The sequence below is a fragment of the Ixodes scapularis genome, unplaced genomic scaffold (assembly GCF_016920785.2).
Source record: "Ixodes scapularis isolate PalLabHiFi unplaced genomic scaffold, ASM1692078v2 PGA_scaffold0__279_contigs__length_252992795, whole genome shotgun sequence".
Taxonomy (NCBI): domain Eukaryota; kingdom Metazoa; phylum Arthropoda; class Arachnida; order Ixodida; family Ixodidae; genus Ixodes; species Ixodes scapularis.
This window is the reverse complement of record NW_024609835.1, coordinates 39,596,397-39,616,339: the sequence shown is the minus strand read 5'-3', so window position 1 is coordinate 39,616,339 and position 19,943 is coordinate 39,596,397. Positions and strand designations below refer to the sequence as shown.

Genomic DNA, 19,943 nt, shown 5'->3' with positions numbered 1-19,943 from the left:
CTCAAAGTTCCCTTCTTCCTGCAAAAAAAAAAACGTAATAGGTTTGGACGACATTTTACCATTCCTCGCCAGTATTAGTGGTCTTAATTAAAACGCGAAAAGAGTCCATAACTATCGCCATAACTATCACCCAGTTATAGGCGCTATTCGCTCTTTCTCACAATGTTTACACGTGGTGGCGCCGGTGTGCAAATACCCCCCAACCCCTTCGGGTTCTGAACTAGAGGGCGCATTTCGCAGTATTTGCGAAATCAAATATGCACGGAATTTTCAGACAATGGCCAGTTATAGTCCTGTCAGTCTTATTTCGCTCTTATAGTATAACTATGATGAACAACAAAAATTATGAAATATACGTTAACCGGAAGTGTGCCGGGGCTACACAATAGATATCGCCACTGAGTTTGTTGCCAAACAAAATGGGGCGAAGTTTAAGTGTGACTTATAGTCGTCGCTACGGCTTTCACCTTCCCGATCCCCGTCTTCACCTCGTCTTGCGCCTCATCGCTATAGGCAACAGTTAGCCAGTTTTAAAGTGTAAAACGGAACATTAACTTTTCACGAAAGGAAAACTGATATAGCAGTTCATAAACGCTGCCGTAGATCAATGTACAAAGCAGCTTAGAGAAAAGGGCGATAAAAATCAATTTGACTACATTACATTCAAACTCGAAAGTCAGATTTCTCTCTCGTTATTTATACAAAACGATACTAATGCCCAACCTCATAATAGTTGGGACAAATATGACAAATAAAATATAAGATATGGAGGGAGTGGACCAGTCGGAAAATACAATAAAGCTAAGGTACTTCAAACAAAAAAGCCAATTACACGTAAGTTTGTTCACTGTAGAAGAGGGGGTAAATACATTGTATGCACCACTTTCTCGCAAAGCACTAAAGAGAGTTAATCGCTTCATACTACGGAGGGAGTTCAGCGAATAACGAGGCTACAAATATATTTAGACAAACAAAATTGTAGCGCCCATCCACTTCACGGGAGGTTAGAGGACCAGTAAATGTATTTATTTATTTTATTGCAAAATACTGCGACCTTAAGAAAAGCCGTAAGTAATGCAACACACCCTAAAAAGACACATCAATAAGTAAATTAGAAAGGTTATAGAAGGGATCACATCGTAAAATAGAAGGGCTATAGATAGTATGCACTCCCTAGTATGCACAAAACAACCTACAGTGCATCCGAAAATTTATCAAAATCAAGTGAACGAGTCGCACCATCAGTGCTGTTCCAGTTTTCAATAGTTTTAGGAAAGAAAGGGAATTTGAAACAATTAAGCTGTTATCTTTACTACAACTTTGTGACAACTGTACTACATCTATATGATTGACATATGATTGCAATGAAGACTGATGCACGGCTTCGTTGTTTAATTGTCTTTATTCAATTCTTAGTGACTTATGATATCATTGTCTTATGGTCGCTAGGAAAAACCGTCATTGGTTGTATTTTGACGTCGGATTACGTTCTTGCTAAACGTGAGGTCGATGCACGTTCTGTGGTCGATTGTTTGTATACGTAAACGTGTTGCTATACGACAATTTTACATTTTACAGCGACTTGCTGTAAAATGTATCAAGAGTTTCGTTCCAAGCGTGGTATTTTAATGGTCGCGTAAATTGTTAAATACCCTCTATCAAGTGTATAAAACCTGCTCTCAATAAAATCATTAATTGCCGCCTTGAAGCTACCTAAATCAAAATGCTACTAAAAACGTTCTTGTAATCTTAACATTAATCAAACAAAAGCGAATACGACAAACCCAGCGAATCGACAGCGGATACGAAAGCTACTAGGTTTGCTCGATCGACACACTCTGGATAAGTAGAAATTGGCTTCAGTGCCGTACTTCCACATTCTGTTTGGTGATATATAAGCTTGCGTAGGCGCGATTGTCTACGATTTACACATGCATGCCACTATTCGTTTAAAAACCGGCGGTGATATACGTCGCTACAATGCTAAGGCAGTAAAAAGAGAAAATGAGCCAGTGCTTGTAACTTTTAAGTTTAGACTGCTTTTAATAAAGGTTGTTTATTAGATAAATTCTGAGAGTAAAACAAAGCATTAAAAAGATCGAAGCATCCTCACCTCAAATATATACTTCATTTAGAAACATTTTAACCATAGAAAGTTATAAAGAGTGATTGAAGTCAATATACCCGTATGTCCACGGATGAACTTCTGCATTTTGTTCTACACGAATTGTGTTTATGGACCGACTGTACCATGTCCGTGTGAAACGCGAGCTGTAAAAATTAACATAAATGTTGTTGAATATGCGTATCCTGAATCTATCAACTTGCTCAATCATTTAGTAAGTTATAATCTAAGAGGTGTCGAAATTAAGAACATGTTTTGTCTTCTCTATTATTAGAAAATTTACTTGGAGTGGTACTGTAGAGCCATTTTGTCGAGTTATCTTCACAACGAATTATGCCAGCTTTATAATGTGTGTGAATAACCTTTTCATGAAGATGAATGACCAAATTATAGGGCTTGGCGTTTTAATGTTGTTTTAGGCGCATTTTGGAAGTAACCTGTGCACAAAACATTATGATACATTTTTGATATGCTAACACGACCTATTCTTCAGAAATATTTTAGCCATGCAAACAAAGAAATTAATAACACCGCTGATCTTCTGTTCATCGTTTGTCCTCCATTATTGCGGATCAAGCGACACAAAAGAGCTGACAGAACAGTTTTACGAGGTATGGTAACGTTACTTCTCTGTCTGCAAAAATTCTCCAAATTATGCCCCACAAACCGAAGCCTCAGCTGAGTACGCTGACAGCATTATATTTCTCAACAGGAAGATCTGTCAACATTGGAACGCATCATAGGAGGGTCAAGCGAACTGGTTAAAAAGCACAACCGAGCCATACAGAAAAATACCGTTTGGAATTCGAACGGGTTGCAAAAACTGGTTGATTCGATCAGGTCATATGACATTACGCGATACAAGTACCCATTTAATATGGGCGCCTTTTTGATACAGGCAACCGTTTGATACGGGTAACCGTTTGATACTAGTAACCGTTTGATAAGGGTAACCGTTAGATAACGGTAACCATTTGATACAGGCCCCCGTTTGATAAAGGCACCCGTTTCATTCGGGCACTCGTTAAATACGAATATCCGTTTGGTAGGGCATCCTCTGAAACTCCATCCGGGTACTGATTCAAATTCCTCGTTGGACCCAAATATGTACCATCTGAAATAGGTCGACCCTGATCATGCAGATAACGAGCCAGTGATGCTTTCTTCGGCAGATAAATATATTAAAGTAGCTTGCATAAAAGAATCCCCGCTGAAAACGAAAAGTTTGAAATTCATTTACTTTTATATCGGTGTCCGTTTTAGCCGTATCGGAGAGCATTTTTGTTTTGATAACTTTTGTACAAAGAGAAAGGCGCAGATGTCGACGCGCTACTTAGTCATTTCAACTGTCTTGTAGATAAATCTACCAACAATTCTGAACCAGTCACAAAAAAGAGAAAAAATACTTTGCCCCTGGATTTTGAGAGCGATCTTGCAGTTTATGCGGAAAACAAAAATAAAATGTTCTACGGAAAGCAATCTAGCCTCGGCTGATAACGCTTTGTTTGGGGGTCTAGAGACGACTTTAAAGGGAAACGTGTGAAAAACGTAAACCAAATATTTTAATGTAACTCTGTCTGAATAGATAAAATCAAATCTTGCCTAATTCTGGAGGTCTATCCTCCCAAAAATGTAATAGGTCATAAAGCCTGATTATACACGGTGAATGTGTTAGTGAACAAGCAGTGCTTGCTAACTATTTTAACGAATACTTTAAAGGGGGACCAGCAGAAATATTCTTCCGCCTGGCGGAAAGTCCTCCTCGCCCTCTTTCTTCTTGTATTGTAGCACGGCGAGGCGAAGGGAACGGTCCCCTTTTGCGCCGGCTTCTTCTGAGAGGATAAGCCGAGAAAATCCCCATTCTGAGCGACGGGCGATGGTTGCGGCAGCAGCGACCTCGTGACTTACGGGTATCTTCAGCTCCTATCATGTAATCTGCTCTATTTTTTGGCTCTCGCCAAGCCTAGCCCCTCGGGTGTAGGTTTCACGGAGCTGCAAGGCTGCGCCCTCGCAGCCACCGAATTTGAGCTGTCGAAGTTCTTTAGTTTAGCCCGTGGCAAAATAAACGCATACTTGGGAGCTACGATGCATCCCCGCACCCATTGAAGGAACGTTTCATAGATATTTTCGGTTGATCAAGGAGCTCAAAACACATGCGCGAGGTGTGGTGACTTGAACATGTAAGGATGACTTACATCTTCACAAAACATTCCACCTTCAAAAAAAACGGCTTATCACGCTCAAACCTGCCTCAAATTGGAATCGAAGGAAAAGAAAACGATATACCGGGGCGCGGGCATCTCGTAGAAGGTCTCTGTTTTTTAGCAGCGAGCACGAATTATTGTGTGCGTAACTCACACTACATGATGGCCAACGAATGTAGATGACATTTATATTTACGCATGCCAACAACCACATGAAGTGAGAAGGCAGCAATGGTGTGTGTCGATACTAAGAAGTTTTAGTGGATCGTTTTTAGCTCTTGGATAACCGTACCCTACAACAATATATAAGCTATACCCTTTCTGAGAGCATTCTTTATTCAGTGCGGCTATCGAAGCGTGTCGTGTTATAATTCAACGTTGCTTAAATCGGTGCTATAGCACATGCTGCCCCTTTAAAGTAGTTTTGAATCATTAAAAATAAAAAAAAAATTAAAAAAATGTAGCCGATCTTGTTTTGACATGAAACGCATTTGTAATTTGTCATTGCAAAGACATTTTAGGTATACTGCCACACAGTTAGCACGGACAAACTATCGCCGGCCTTTCTCATTTTGTTTTCTTAAAAGTGAATGATGTTTAGAAAACTGATATGCGACTATCCACCTAAGTGGCAGAGCTCAGTGCTAGAAAATACCTGTTGCTGGCGGAAATAGTAAAAAGCGCCGATGTCGCGTTCGGGCTAACAGTGACACGTATTGCATGCATATCGCTACAAGATCAGCGCAAGCATAATATGGCAATGGATTTATTGCACAATTTGTTTTCATAGATGAAAGGTTTCAAGAAATCGTCGCAGCGCCTTGATTATCACAGCTGACAACGAGTCACACTTATTAACGGCTTTGGCTTGTTTTATCAAGTCGTCGAAAGCAGTCAGCTCCGCGGTTTCAGAAAAAGTGAGGTTCAGGCTTGGTTGGAGATTGCTACGGTTACACTCGTATGCTTTTTCAGTCCCCCCCCCCCCCCCCCCCCCCTCTCGCATACGCTTCTTGCTCAAGTAAACAGGGAAATCTGACTTGTCGCTCATCTTGGCCTTTAGCGCGACTGTTAACAAATTCTGAAACAGACAAAGCAAAAGTTATGCAATTAACTCAGAATTATAGGGTGTGCGCAATATTTACAAAGTTCGAGGTTCCCTAGAGTCATCTTTTGTATTCAATTCCGCCTCCCCCCACCACTACTTCCTTTCCTCTAAATAAACAACGTAGAATTATTCTATGAACCATCAGAAATAAAGCGTACTCGCAAAATGTCCATTTGGCGTAAGAAAGGCCTAGTTTAAATGTTCGAGGAATGAACTGGTCTTATTACTGTGCGTGAAACAACTAGCACGAACGCAATATTGATATTTTTACGCAAGGGCCATGCAGAATTTAGCGCATAAGAACAAATCGATGCCACATAAGTTGGTGCCCAATGGAAGCACTCTTTACCGAATCGCTTGTATAAAAATAACAACCTTTCAACCATAAAAACAAAACAAAATAAAACCACTTTTTTGGGGGGCCACCAAATTTACTGATTCACTCCGTTAGCGTTGATTGTGCAGCGGTATGCGTACATTACGCGACAGTGTTAACGCAAACACGACACCGGCGCTTCTTGCTATTTTCCCCAGCAATGTATTGGCTCGCACTAAAATCTACCGCTTAGGTTGGATCCTCGCATTAACAGTTTCCTGAACATCATTCACTTCTAAGAAGAAAAAAAAAGGTGGGAAACACCGGCGATAGTTTGTTTTTGCTAAGGGCGTGGCGCAGGGTACCTAAAAGTTTTTTACAATGTTAAATACAATTCTGTGTCACGTTAAAAAAATTGTCTGCTTTTGCTTTAGTTTCTTTGAGACACCACAAATACCTAGAAGTGGCGGCCCGTGCTATGGTACCAATACAAGCAACGTTGAACCATAACACAACACGCTAGACTCGCCAAAAAGGATTTTAATGTTGTCCTCCGCTCCATAGCCGCACTCAATGAAGAATGTAAAGAGCGAGTCTAGCTTACATTTCGTTGTGGGGTAGAGACCGTACGGTAATCTAAGTGGCTAAAAGCGACCCACTAAAACTTTCTAAAATTGAGATCCACCCTTGATGTCCTCTCACGACAGGTGGTTGTCGGGAATGTGTAAATATAAATTTCGTACATTTTGCTGGCCATCATGTTCTGCGAGTTAGGCACCCAACAGGGCATTTTAGTAAATCGTTTTCAAAGTCCCGCTGCCACTTCAGGCGCGCGCTTCAGAGAATGCATCGAAGTGGCAGCGCGAGCTCCCGCTAAATATAGCGTGGCCTGAAAACATAGTCTGCTAAAGTTCTCCAATAATTTGTGCTCGCTGCTAGAAAACAGAGACCTTCTACAAGATGCCCGCGCCTGGTACATCGTTTTCTTTTCCATCGATCCTAGTTTGAGGCAGATTTGAGCGTGATAAGCCGTTTTTTTTTTTTTTTTTTTTTGAAGATGAAATGTTTTGTGAAGATGTAAGTCATACTTACATATTCAAGTCACCACTTCTCGCGCATGCGTTTTGAGCTCGTTGATCAACCGAAAATATCTATGAAACGTTTTTTCAATGGGTGCGGTTATGGATCGCAGCTCTCAAGTATGCGTTTACTTTGCCGCGGGCTAAACCGAAGACCTTCGACAGCTGAAATTCGGTGATTGCGCGGGCGCAGCCTTGCAGCCCCGTAAAACCTACACCCGAGGGGCTAGGCTTGGTGAGCGCCAAAAAATGGGGCAGATTACGCGATAGGAGCTGAAGCTACCTGTAACTCACGAGGTCGCTGCTGCCGCACCCATCGCCCGTCGCTCAGAATGGGGATTTTCTCGGCTTATTCTCTCAGAAGAAGCCGGCGCAAAAGGGGACCTTTCCCCTCGCCTCGCCGTGCTACAATAAAAGAAAGAAAGAGGGCGAGGAGGACTTTCCGCCAGGCGGAAGAATATTTCTGCTGGTTCTCCTTTAATTTGGTATTTAGTTGCGATAATTACGTTCCAGATTTCAGCTTTGGCGGTGCTCGGTTTTATCGGATGTTAGCATTAGTGTACCTGGTGCTCTAAATCTACTCCTAATACTCCTAAAGGTCGATTGTAAAACAAAGCCTTGGACCTGAAGAGACTCCCAATTTTTTTATTCACCGTTTTTCTCTTTGAGCTCCAAAGTACTTATTTGTAATTTTTGAAAAATCCGTTTCTAGTGCAACCGTATCTCGACTATGGAAAACAACTAAAATTATTTCCCTATTTAAATACGGTAGCAAGCAAGTGATTACTAACTTTCCTCTGCTAACATCCTATTCTTACAAGCTCCTTGAACACACAAGTTCATAAACATATATTTGAGCACCTCGATGCTAATTCGGTTCTTTATCCCCCAGCACATGGCTTTCGTCCTGGCTGCTCTACCTCTACCCAGCTACTAGAATTTACACATAAAATTAATTTTGCCTTAGTTAAAAGAGGGCACCTAGATGCAATTTCATCTTTATTGACTATTTAAAGGCTTTCGATAAAGGGCCACTTTCTAAACTTCTTCAAAAACTGCAAATGATAAGAAAAACGCATCACTGATAAATTGGATCGCTGATTACCTAAAAGATAGATCTCAGTTTGTTTCATATGGTGATGTTTATTCTACCAACGTCTCTATTGGCTCTGGTGTCGCGCAGGGTTCGGTTTTAGGACCACTTTTGTTTTTGCTTCATATTATTGACAATGTTGACCATATACCTATTAAGACTCGCCTTTATGTTAATGATCGCGGTTTATATAATGAAATCGCTTCCGTATATGATTACGCCATGCTAAATAAATGACTCATTTTTATTATTTCTTAATTGGAGCTAGATATGGCAGATAAAAATTAACTTTGAAAAGTTTGTGCTCATGACGTTCACTACCAAAATTACACCCTCTGTGTTTATTATGGTATAGGTACTACAATTTTCTGCAACACCTACAACTTCTTTTTATACAAACGTGGAAAAACCACATAATGCAATTTAGAAATGCAACACCTACCACCAACAATGTAACAAACGAACCTCCTCTATTTTATGGTGGGCTATTAGGCTGACGCTACTTATCCATTTAGCATTAACATCAATCAAACCCACAGAAAAAAGCTTGCCCAATTGGGCGACTGTTATGTTCGGAGCTTCAGCAAGCAAAATAAAACCGAATACACAGGCTGTCAGCCAGAATGGAACACCTTTTAGAAAACTATCGCTCATCAAGAAAGTCTCTTTAGCTCCTCTTACTTTATTCTTTAATAAACGTTAGGCACAAGACCGAGCATTACCAAGCTCAGTTTTTCGCACACATTTGACGCTGTTCAGCAGTTTTACATCGAGCCGCTGGTAGCTCGAATTTTCTTGTTCTTTGCCATTGCACTAGATGCTCACTTGTTTCTGAGTTAATTGAAACGTCCGAGCAGCCGGTATGCTCGAGTATTGGCGCCGTTGTTTTTTTCCCGTGTGAATGGCACTGTGCTCACGCGTTCACGGCGACGAAGAAGCAGACGACGGCGAAGCAGACGACAAGACGATTGTATCTGCTTTTCGGCGCTTGCTGACAAACTAAGGCATCACAAACAACACAGTCTTATGAAGTGCACACATGCAGGAGAATCAAGCTGATACCGGGGCGTCCCACACAATAATCTACAATGATGTACTACGCGCAGTCCTATGTCGCCGGGAAGCCGGAAAGGAATGACTACAAGTAGCATGGCGGCAGCATTACTTCCGGAATGCGGGCACTTGCGCAGTTCGCGTGGCGACATCGGCCTATTATGAAGTCTGAATTTTGATTCGTAGATAAGCACTGAAAAGTTAATTGAAACTGTGTTTTTCACGTAGATTTTCTCACCTAGATACGGGAACCATAGGGGTCTTGAAATTCAGAAATTTAGTTATATTGTAGTGACAAGAATTTTGAAAAAATGGTCAGGAGCCAAACGGGCTGTTGATCAGCGTAGGTACCAGATGCTTCACAGAAAGCTGGCTTTGTATATTTGCAAATAGTGTGAATAAAACGGTACCTAGAGTAAACTTCCCCTACATTAGCATATATTCGACTTGAGAACATTTTGGGAACATATTTCTTAATGTAATCTAGTGTTAACATGCCATGAGAAATGTAACAAAATGTTTTCTAGATTTTACTGCGTTTCAAGAAATCCCACACAGCTTCTGATTTAATGTTGCTGCAGGATAGTGACAATTATTACGTAAAATGATAAACATCTAATCTCAGAAGCACTATAGTACACAGCAAAGTTGTAAAATAGCAATTACATAACCCGGTCAAGATATTAAGGTATTTCGGGTCTATTTCGAAGTGTAGTTTCAACATTTTATTTACTTTGCTATTAAAAATATAAACGACAAATAATAGCATTTCGGACGCTTTTTCAAGAATAAGGTTACCAGATAAACTTATCAAAACAACACTTTTTTATACTTGTGCATTTGGTAAGAGTAAGCAGCTCGCCATTTATTTTTCTACATACCTGGCCAAAAATGCATGACAAGGGGTTGAGTGCTTATTTTAGGTTACAATCTTTGAATGCTGTTACAAATTGAGGAAAATGGAGTTGGGGCGAACCGCAGATGCTTATGAAAGGCAGGCTGCATGGCACGACGTCTGTTGGCCGGCCGAGAACATAGTGAACGAAGCAAACAACTCACTGTCTCTCAGATCTCATAGATCTCTGAGACCAGTTAGCTCATATGAATACAACTGGTATTATACATTGCTTGCCGTCCCAAGGAGATGCTCTGGCATATGTTATGACATACTAATAAGTGGTTTATACAGTGCGAATAATATGTTCTCTACTTAGTATTCTTTTGTCTCAAGGATATGAAAACCAGGCCGATCATCACATATCAATGCTACCACAGCACGGTCACCAATGATCCACCAGGTTCCGCAAATTTTACGATTCTTTGGGATTGGACAAATAAGCAGACGCCGGAGGCCCACGGTATCACATGGTCCGCTAAAACAAAAACGCCTAACTCATACACACGGTACGTCAGCCCACGTTTTAAGTGTACATTTTAGAGAGGGCACTTTAGAACGATATTTGTGAGCCGCGTCTGCCAGTGGTCTATGCTATTCTATTGCAAAACGCGTAATAGTTTTAGTTGTCTAGTAATAAATTTAATCGAAATGTTTAATTAAATTACGTATGAAAGAATAAAAATGAACCTCAAAAGTTGAGTGCCAGTTCATATTTATAAAAAGTAGGCTTCAGAACCATCCTCACTCACAATATTTAATTGAAGTGAAATTTTACTAAAAAAATAACCGATTCATTAAAAACGTTAACAATATAATGCAGTACTCATCAAATCGCTGCATAATTGGTCTGACTAATTTTATAGGAATGCCCCCATATAACGCTCCTTGGGGCCTTAGAGTTCTCTAAATTAATAAATATATAAATAGGTAATACGTTCCGTACTTCTCTCAAATGACTAAGTATGGAGTGCCTCCTCGTTTAAATACATAGCAATGGTTTCCAGTGAGAGACTTCTCGGACTGCTTATGATTGAGCCCAAACAAAACACAAACTGTTTTGTTCGGGATCCAGTAGATTTCGTGTTTTAGAGTTATGTGGCTCTGTCTTTTTTTTTTTTTTAGTTGCTTGTCCCAATGTTGATATATTTATATTGAATGTTGTATTGTTCAAACTAATTATAAAAGTGTGTGGCACCTAGCATCCGGGAATTCATACTGACTAATGAGTCACTGAAAACAAATGCGGTAGGCTTTCTATAAAGCCCCACGCCTCGAAGGCCGAAATCTTGAAACGGTCGCCATCCTACTATGGATTTTGTGTGTGCGATAATAATATAATAAACCTCGTGTGATGTAGAAAAAGAAGTCGAATATTTTGCTAATCTTGAGGGGCATAACTCCGGTGAATATTTTGCATCTACGATTACGACTGTTTTCAACAAAACCAGTGTCCCTGAGTTACAAGGTATAATTTTGTTTTCAATGTTGTGTGTAGTTTTATAAATATCACGGGCTCAAAGTTTGGTCTCGGGCGTCTACGGAAAAACCGGAACTATCTGCTAGGGGGATGGCAAACCCTGGTCATCAGCCGTACGGTCGTGACGTGACGTCGCAAGAGTGCTGTGGTAAGTGGCACAACCAATCGACCACAGCTCCACCGCGACTTGACTTTTTAAGGGTGCTGCGCCGGTGTTTCTTTACTAAAAGCTAACCCGTTTGCCGCTAGCTAAAGAGCAGCTGGTTGCGTCTTTAAAATTGATTTTAGTTGAGCACCCGGGTTCACTTTGATGTGATATTTCGGCTGTGACCATATTTCATGCCACTAAAGCGTTTCCAGTCAAGTATTTTTGTTTCGTGTTCGACCGGAGTTGCCCTTTAACTTCTCTTCAAGCAGCCAACGCTTCTAGGGTGCATCTCGTGCTGTCAAAACAACCTTTGTAGAATTAAACCAGTAACGAGGCAATGTTGACGTACTTTTGCATGTAACCGAGTGACTAAATTATTTCTTCTTCAGTAGGCAGCCTGAGTTTCAATGCAAAATCGAGTGCTTGTAAGTTCCCTAAGCATTGTTTTTCAATAATTAAGGATATCGCGATATATTTCTCTATCTAATGGCTAAAAAACACCATCCACCTAAATGAAATGGATACCAATCTTTTACGCTTTGCCCCATGGTCGATCTGGAAAACTATTATGCCGAATTTTATAATAAATATATGAAAAATTCCTTAAAATTTCTGTTCGTCTTCATGTCAACGCGCTAATAAATATTATTTATTTCGTTTAAAATGAAACGTTCAAGAATTTGGGTATACTGTTATGTTATAAATTTTTGTTTACTTTGGTGTGCTTAGCCTAGTAATACCCACTTTTTTCCCAGGGACACAATTAGGACACATTATGATGCAGTCACTGGTGTCGGGAACATCAACACTTCAAGTAAGTGAAAACAGATATATAGCTCCCCAAACAGGTAGAGACATGCGAAATTAGGAAATAAATGACTTCGCTATGTATTTTCTAAACGCGCATAGTATGGTAAGAAGACAATAATATAATAGTGCCATGCGCGTCGCAGATCAAACGCAGACTTGGCCGAATGGTTACCGTGCTTGACTGTCGCCCGAAAGATCTGGGTTTGATTCCAGGTAGCGGAATGTTCTTTTATTTATTCTTTCTACTTGTCGTTCTCGAAACATTGAGACCTTTCTCGTCTCGTCGAGTTACGAATGTTCTACGTGCAGAACGTTTTCGGCCGAATGTTCCAGAAACCCATGCCGGTACAAATTGTGCGTGGCGAACGGGGGTCACTCTCGCCCATTTTTTTATCCTGCTGTTACGCCGGCTTCGACGCCCGCGACGCTCTGTTGTTATCTTCTATTCCCTTTTTGTATTGGGCACAAGTTATCCCCATTAAATGTTTATTTATTGTCCTTTCACGAAGTTTCGGTCGTACTTGTACGGGAGTCCGTTCCGCGTAGTCACGGACCACCACTCACTTCACTGGCTTGCGAACACCAAGGGCCCTTCAGGACGCCTCGCTCGATGGAGTCTCCGACTACAGCAGTTCAACAAGACTGTGGTCTGCAAGTCAGGCCGCAAGCACAGCAAAGCCAACTGCCTGTCCAGAGCCCCTGTCGAGACACCGCCCAGCAGCAGCGGCTGCGATTACGTGCTCTCTCACGAGCCCTGCAAACCTTCGCCATTCGATAAGATGTACTCTATAAAGGGAACTTCGAAGACAACAACTCGCCGTGGTTGCTGCTAATCGCGGCCGACCTTCGAGGGGAGATCTTTTAAGCCTACTACGACGACCCGACGTCCGGGCACCTTGGTTACAGTCGGACACTGGCCCGTAATCGTGAAACATATTACTGGCCCAAGCTCCCCAAAACTGTCCACCTATACACACGATCGTGTCACGAGTGCCAGCGACGTAAGAAACCGGCGACGAAGCCGGCAGGTCTCCTGCAGCCAATTTCTCTAACATCTGCACCGTTTTAGCAGATTGGAGGGGATCTGCTTGGCCCTTCCCCGCCGTCAACGTTTGTAAACCGCTGGAGAGTCGTCGCCACAGATTATCTCACGCGGTACGCCGAAACGAAAGCCGTTCCTTTTAGGACTGCTACGGAAGTCGCTAAGTTTTTCATGTAGTCCATCGTCCTCCGGCACGGCGCTCTTGAAGTTCTCACTAGAGATAGCGGATCGTCGTTCATGGCAGAGCTGATGCAAGAGATCCTCCATCTCAGTCACACCAACCACGGGCGGACCCAAGGGTACCATCCTCAGACGAATCGTCTGACGGAACACCTAAACAAGACCATCGCTGACGTGGTATCGATGTACGTCGACGTAGAACACAAGACGTGGGACCATGTCCTGCCGTATGTCAGGTCCGCCTACACCACAGCGGTTCAAGAGACTACTGCTGTTAGACCATTTCAGCTGGTTCATGGTCGCAAGGTGACCACGATGCTTGACGCCATGCTGCCTCACGAGCCGGCTGGCGACAGAAAGGACAACGCCCATCTGGTTGCGCAACGAGCAGAGGAAGTCCGCCAGCTCGCCCGAGTCCGGATCTAAGACCAGCAACGTGTCGACGCTGGCCGCTACAACCTTCGCCGTCGCGACGCCCACTTTTAGCCCGGAGGTAGACTATGGGTATGAACACCTATTCGCCGCCGCGGTCTCAGCGAGAAGCTGTTAAGACGGCAATTCGGACCCTACAGGTGCTTCGTCGACTCGGAGACCTGAACTACGAGGTGATACCCGACGGAACAAGAATATCATCCCGCCGCCCACCGCAACCTGAAGTCCTCCACGTCGTGCGCCTCAAACCCTACTGCGCTTGACAAGGCTGTGAACTGTAATCTCGAAAAATACAAGCTATTACCCATCGAACATGTTTTTTTTTTCTATTAAATTAGCGAACATTATATTTGACGAGATAAAGCGGGATGAGACCTCTTTCTTCAACGCCTACCTTCATAAGCCTGCCGATTATACTTTTTGACACACCCTTTACATCAAACAAAACGTTGGAACAAACTATGGTACTCAAACACTTCATTATAGAATTGCTGACTTACTAAATAATCACGCAAATATAGTTGAAACGATACGCAACTGTAGCAATCTCCAGATGTTTAGGAAAATGATCAAATTATATTTTCTTTCAATCGAACAATATGCACCTGCCACTTGTGCCATTAGTTCAAATGTGAAAATATGATCAATTATATTATATGTAACAGTGTTTGTTCTTTTTCACTCAACTTTGTGACTCTTCAAATGTTTTCATCTGTAAACTTATTTTGATGTGAATCAGGTAATTGATGTTAATTTTTTTTAGGTATCGTTAGAGGTACGTGCCGAGTGCTGTAACGGGGGCTGGTGGCCACGTCAGAGGACTTCGTGTCTTCTTTTGCCGCAGCCTCCCAGACATATGCATGTCGAAATAAACTTATTATTATTATTATAATCTCGTACTACGCTCAACAGGAAAGGGTTTTAGAAGCCTCCGTACCTTCCCCTTCTTTTGGTTGGTTTTGTTTGTTTTGTTTCCGTGCATCGAGACGATGCTCTTTTTAAAAGTGGGAGTAATGCAACGCGCGTCGCAGATCGAGCTGGCCGAGTGGTTACCGTGCTTGACTGTGGCCCGGAGGATCTGGGTGCTATTTTAGGTAGCGAAATGTTAATTCATTTATTTTTTCTACTTGTCGTTCTCGCAAGTTCGAGAACTTTCTCGCTTCATCTAGTTGCAAATGTTCTACGCGCCGAATGTTCTAGGCCGAAGGTTTCAGAAAACCACGCCGGTACAAAAGGTGCTCCGCGTGGTGAGCCGGGGTCAGTCTGGCCAAGCTTTCGATCCTCCCGTTAAGCTGACTTCGACGCCCGCGACGCTCTGTTGTTATCTTCTATTCCCGTTTTGTCTTGGGAAGACGTTCGCGCTAATAAAGGTTTATATATTCCTGTTTATTTATTTTTCTTTTGGTCACCACCTGTGGCAATATGGACTGTTATAGATTAAGTTGGCAGTTCTAATGATATTTTGGTAGATACAAAACAAGATTATTCGAAACGTGATTTATAAACACTAAATTAATCACCGCCCAGCAGGAAGCTACCTTCAAAATACTATAAAATATCAATATTTTCTTCCGCGAAATAATATAGCTACAGCAATAGATAATATAGAACGCAATGTGGATTCCTTAACACACTTTTGAAATGGCCTTGATCAAAATAGGTCACCAAGGATATGTCTGTTCTAGTCACAAAAGATGTGCCTAATCCCATAATATGTTTCACAGAAAGGAACGAATAAAGGGCTCGTTTGAATAAATGCCAATTAAGAAACAATAATTATATCATGACCTGCTGCGTATCATTGCCGATGTACCTTTGTCGCACTAAGTCACTTTTCGAGAAATTTAGGATTTTTACCATTATAAATATGTACGAGTATCATCTTTTCTACACATTCCTTTTCTCAAGACCCGAGTTCATCGAGCATATCTGGCGCACATCAAATAATAATTTAAAAAAATGCAATCAGTACACGTCACTTTAAAGTATGGTGTGCTCTGCATTTCCGCTTGAACCGTGCTTTGCAATCACTCCATCATACCTTGCCTTAACTAATAAATAGATGTCATCTCAAGAACAAATATATATTCGCTGACAAAAGCTGAGTTGCACATCCGATTTATTTAAACGGAATTTCTGTGTATGGGTGCGTTCTGTGCTTCTTGGTTTTCATTTTGTACTAGATGCTGTACTAGATGCTGTACAACGTTTCCACTTTGTTGTGCTTTTACTGTTTCTGGGTGCACGCCAACGTTGGTAGGCGATCGTCTATAATTATTGTGTAACAAAAGTTGTGAATCTGTTTCTATATCCTACATTTTTATTTTTATATTTCTGCCAAATTGCTGGACTTGTTTTGCGTTAGGGCCCCTGACAGAGTCAACATACCTCATGATAGCTTTTTGTATGGAGGCCAGCCAGAGTAATTTTCTGGAAATAAACAATTCATTTCATTTCATATCATTAAAAGAACGTGAGTTTTGTCTAATTTTTCATTCCCCATTTTTGTTCTATTCCAGCTGTTCAGGAAGAGTTGACTGTTTTGCTGCCTTTCGTAGGCAAGGTACTTCATGAAAAGATCGGTAAGTGACGCATACGGTAAAGTGCACACTTTTTTTCAAATAACGGGATCAAGTATATATACTGGCTTGACGTCAAAGCGGTGAAGTTAATTTTACGCGAAAGAGCTTAAGTATAATAGATAGAATTTAAAGTAACACCGGAAAGTGACAACAATTGTCACCAGCTTTTCACAACATATCAAGATAAGATTTATGTACCAGGGCTTTGTTTCACATGTGTCATTTAGCCATTTCCGGTTGTTTGCCCTACCACCTCACCTGAGCGTTCAAATGAGGGCTAGTCCAGAATATTGTAATGCAGCCATGTATCGTTAATATGTCAGCTTCCGTTCCCTTAAATGTCATGCATACTGTGAGCCGCCTATAGCAGGAATACAAAAATACATGGATTTACTCAGTTCGTTCCCCGAAATGGTGTCTTTATAGCAGAGTATCTATTTTAACGCGGTATATTCTAAGGAGACACGAGTGTAGTTGTTTTCATCTGGGGTTACTACCCAGATAACACGCTAGAGAAACTCCGAACTTGGGCGAAAGTGTGGAAAACACTAGGGCTTAACTTTAACCCAGTTAGGTTTTGCTTCATGGCGCTTTTCAGTGTCCAAGTACGCTATCCATCTATAGCCCTAGTTGAGCGATCCTAGGGCATGTCAATGTTTGGCTTTCTCTGGTTTGCCGCAGGAGTGCCAAAGTAAGTGCCATACTTGAGCCATAAATGCCAAAGTAAACCTAATTTCAAGATTCCGGACGTGCCAAAGTTTTGCTTTTCAAGGCTAGGCACAGGAGTGCCAAAGTGAGTGCCGTACTTGAGCCATTTCTGACAAAGTAAAACCTCATTTGGGTATTTCGGACGTGCCAAATTTTGGCTTTTTTCTGGTTCGCTACGTGAGTGCCGGTGCCACACTGGAGCCATAACTGCCAAAGTAAAACCTGATTTGGGGAATCCAGACGTTTTACCGTTTGGCTTTTCTCTGGATCGCCACTGGAGCGCCAAAATAAGTGCCATACTTGAGTCATAACGGAAAAAGTGACACCAAATTTGGGGATTTCGGATTTCTGTGGTGTGCCACAAGAATGCTCTTCCGCGCAGTCCAGAAAAAAATTAAATTAAATTATCGTTCTTATGGTCCGACGTCATCATCTCCGTTCCCAACCAGCACGGTGATACTTGGCAGTTTCGTGCCAGTACCGGCCGAAAATCGGCTCCAATATCGGCCAAATGTCCAGTTTTGCACCACCTCTTGATATACGGTAGGTATGCATGCCTTGCACTGGCTTATCCTTTTCCATTTCGCACCACAACTGAAGAGAGAGAAGGGAAAGCTACTTTTGTACGAATTCCGATGATTCGATGACGGGTTTATCGTCTATACTCTTCTAGAGCAGGGGTCGGAAACCCACAGCCCGGGCCGCATTCGGCCCGCTGGGCAGTTTTATTTGGCCCCAAGCACGACCGCAAATAAGGAACCCCCCTCTCCCCTTTGCAGCTTCCTCACAGACCCAAGAATCATAAGGAATTTAGGACTACAAATGGGGTTAGACAAGATCAAAGAGCGCTTCGAATTGGCATTGTCCGGCATACCTATGCTTGTTCAGAGAACGTCTTCACTTTATTTTTGTTCTGGCACTTATTTCACAATGTAGGCCCAAAGATACTAGATGGCAGCCGAACTGCCTGCTAGTAAACCCAACTCTGGTCCTCGTTTGGCGATTTTGGCTCAATAAGACCAGATGGCAGCCGAACTACCAGGAAGTAAAGCTTAACTCTTGCACATCTTTGTCGAAATAGGGCCAAAATACACAGACGTTCGCCAAAGGTGAGATTTAGCTCTACTTTGGCTTATTCGGGGTTATCAAGGCCCAAAACTCCCAGATCATTGTCAAATGTTTGCCCAAAGCTCTATGCTTCCTGGGTAGATAATTTCTCATGTAATTTAACGTGTTAAAACCGGTATTTCATCTTGCTGGTAACATATTTTACATGAAAGAATTGCTTACTAGATATGTACAAAACTTCAAGAATTAACATTCTTTCCACATGAATTACACAGAGTTTATTATCCCTCTAAAAGGCTCCGGTTTACATTTTTTAACTTGATGCTTGTAATTTTTTGTAGAGAAAGAGGATAAGGATAATGTAAACTACCATTTTATACTCGAAAACAAAATACTTGAACATAAATTAATATATTTGATGATCACTGCAGTAAAAAAAAAACTTAACAGGAAGGCGGTCTACAGTGCTATTGTAGAATGAACCAAACAGTTTATGTTTCTTGGTGTAAAACAGCAAAATACGTTGCTACCCAAATGGGACTTTAGATGTCTTAAAACTAGGGGTAAAAAAAAGGAAGGTGACGAAAAGGCAAACTGAGTTGTAAGTTACCGCGACGTGAGTGATCCTTTTTCTGGTGTGCGTGTATTTTCAGTGTGAGTGAGTTTACTTTTGCGATATTTCCTACATTATGAATACCCAACTCGCCCAAGCATCGATTCTGCAAACATTTCATGTTTCAGTTCTTACAAGCGAAAACAATACTCTGGCGAACAAGATATATGACGTGGATTTCGAATGTAAAAATGCCAAGAAACTTTTGAAGAAAATTTGTCCTCAGCCCTGCAACATGATTTTGTCTTGAGACTTGAACACTGATTAAAATTGAAATCAGTTCAAACAAGTTTGGTATCTGCTGCTCCGTCTTTGCGGATTTAGTTATATTATAATATTCGTTTTGAGCTTGCCCAAACTGCCTCGGGCGCATTTAAATGTGTTTTGGAATCATAAACATATTTTGTCAGTTCTAATTGACAATGTGTTTTTTTTTTTTTTGTGAAATGTCTGTTCACTCTTTTTTAAATAAGGGTGTGTTCATATGTCCTGTAACCCGCTACTTTTTTTGGTAACATAGTAACGTACTCGTTACTTCTTTAGAACTGTAACGGGTGACGTACGGACGTTACTTCTCGGTCGAAAAGACCATAAAAACATCTGACGGACCATCAAACTTTTCTGATGGCCCATCAGGCTTCTTTAATGGCCCTCTAGACCTCCTTGATGACGCCTGATGGTCCATCAGACCCTTCAAATAGACCATCATAGGGAATTTGATGGTCCATCAGACTTCCTTTATGGCGTGTGATGGATCAAAAGCGTCTTAAAGGGATACTGAACCGAAATTTGAATTTCGCAAAATAAGGCTCTAGAAGCGTTGAACGTGACTCTACGAACTCCGAAACATTGCTCGTACATCGATATCTCAAACGGATGGCTGCACTTTTCGAAAAGAAGGGCGCGATCAAGCGAGGCCTCTGACATCACTGTCCTCCGGGAGAATTTGAGAATGAGGGGGAGCGGCCTCGCTCCTCTCCTCCTCGCTTCGGTTCACCAGATCGACACGG

General features: G+C 41.7%; 1 protein-coding gene across 1 annotated transcript; it reads left to right on the top strand.

Annotated features, from left to right (window-relative positions):
* The first annotated feature begins 2,631 nt into the window (after nucleotides 1–2,631).
* LOC120844025 lies at nucleotides 2,632–19,183 on the top strand. Its single transcript, XM_040215584.1, has 5 exons — nucleotides 2,632–2,736; nucleotides 10,207–10,379; nucleotides 12,254–12,312; nucleotides 16,482–16,544; nucleotides 19,062–19,183. Exons 1-5 carry the CDS (start codon nucleotides 2,632–2,634, stop codon nucleotides 19,181–19,183), a joined length of 522 nt encoding a protein of 173 aa, XP_040071518.1.
* The last annotated feature ends 760 nt before the right edge of the window (nucleotides 19,184–19,943 follow it).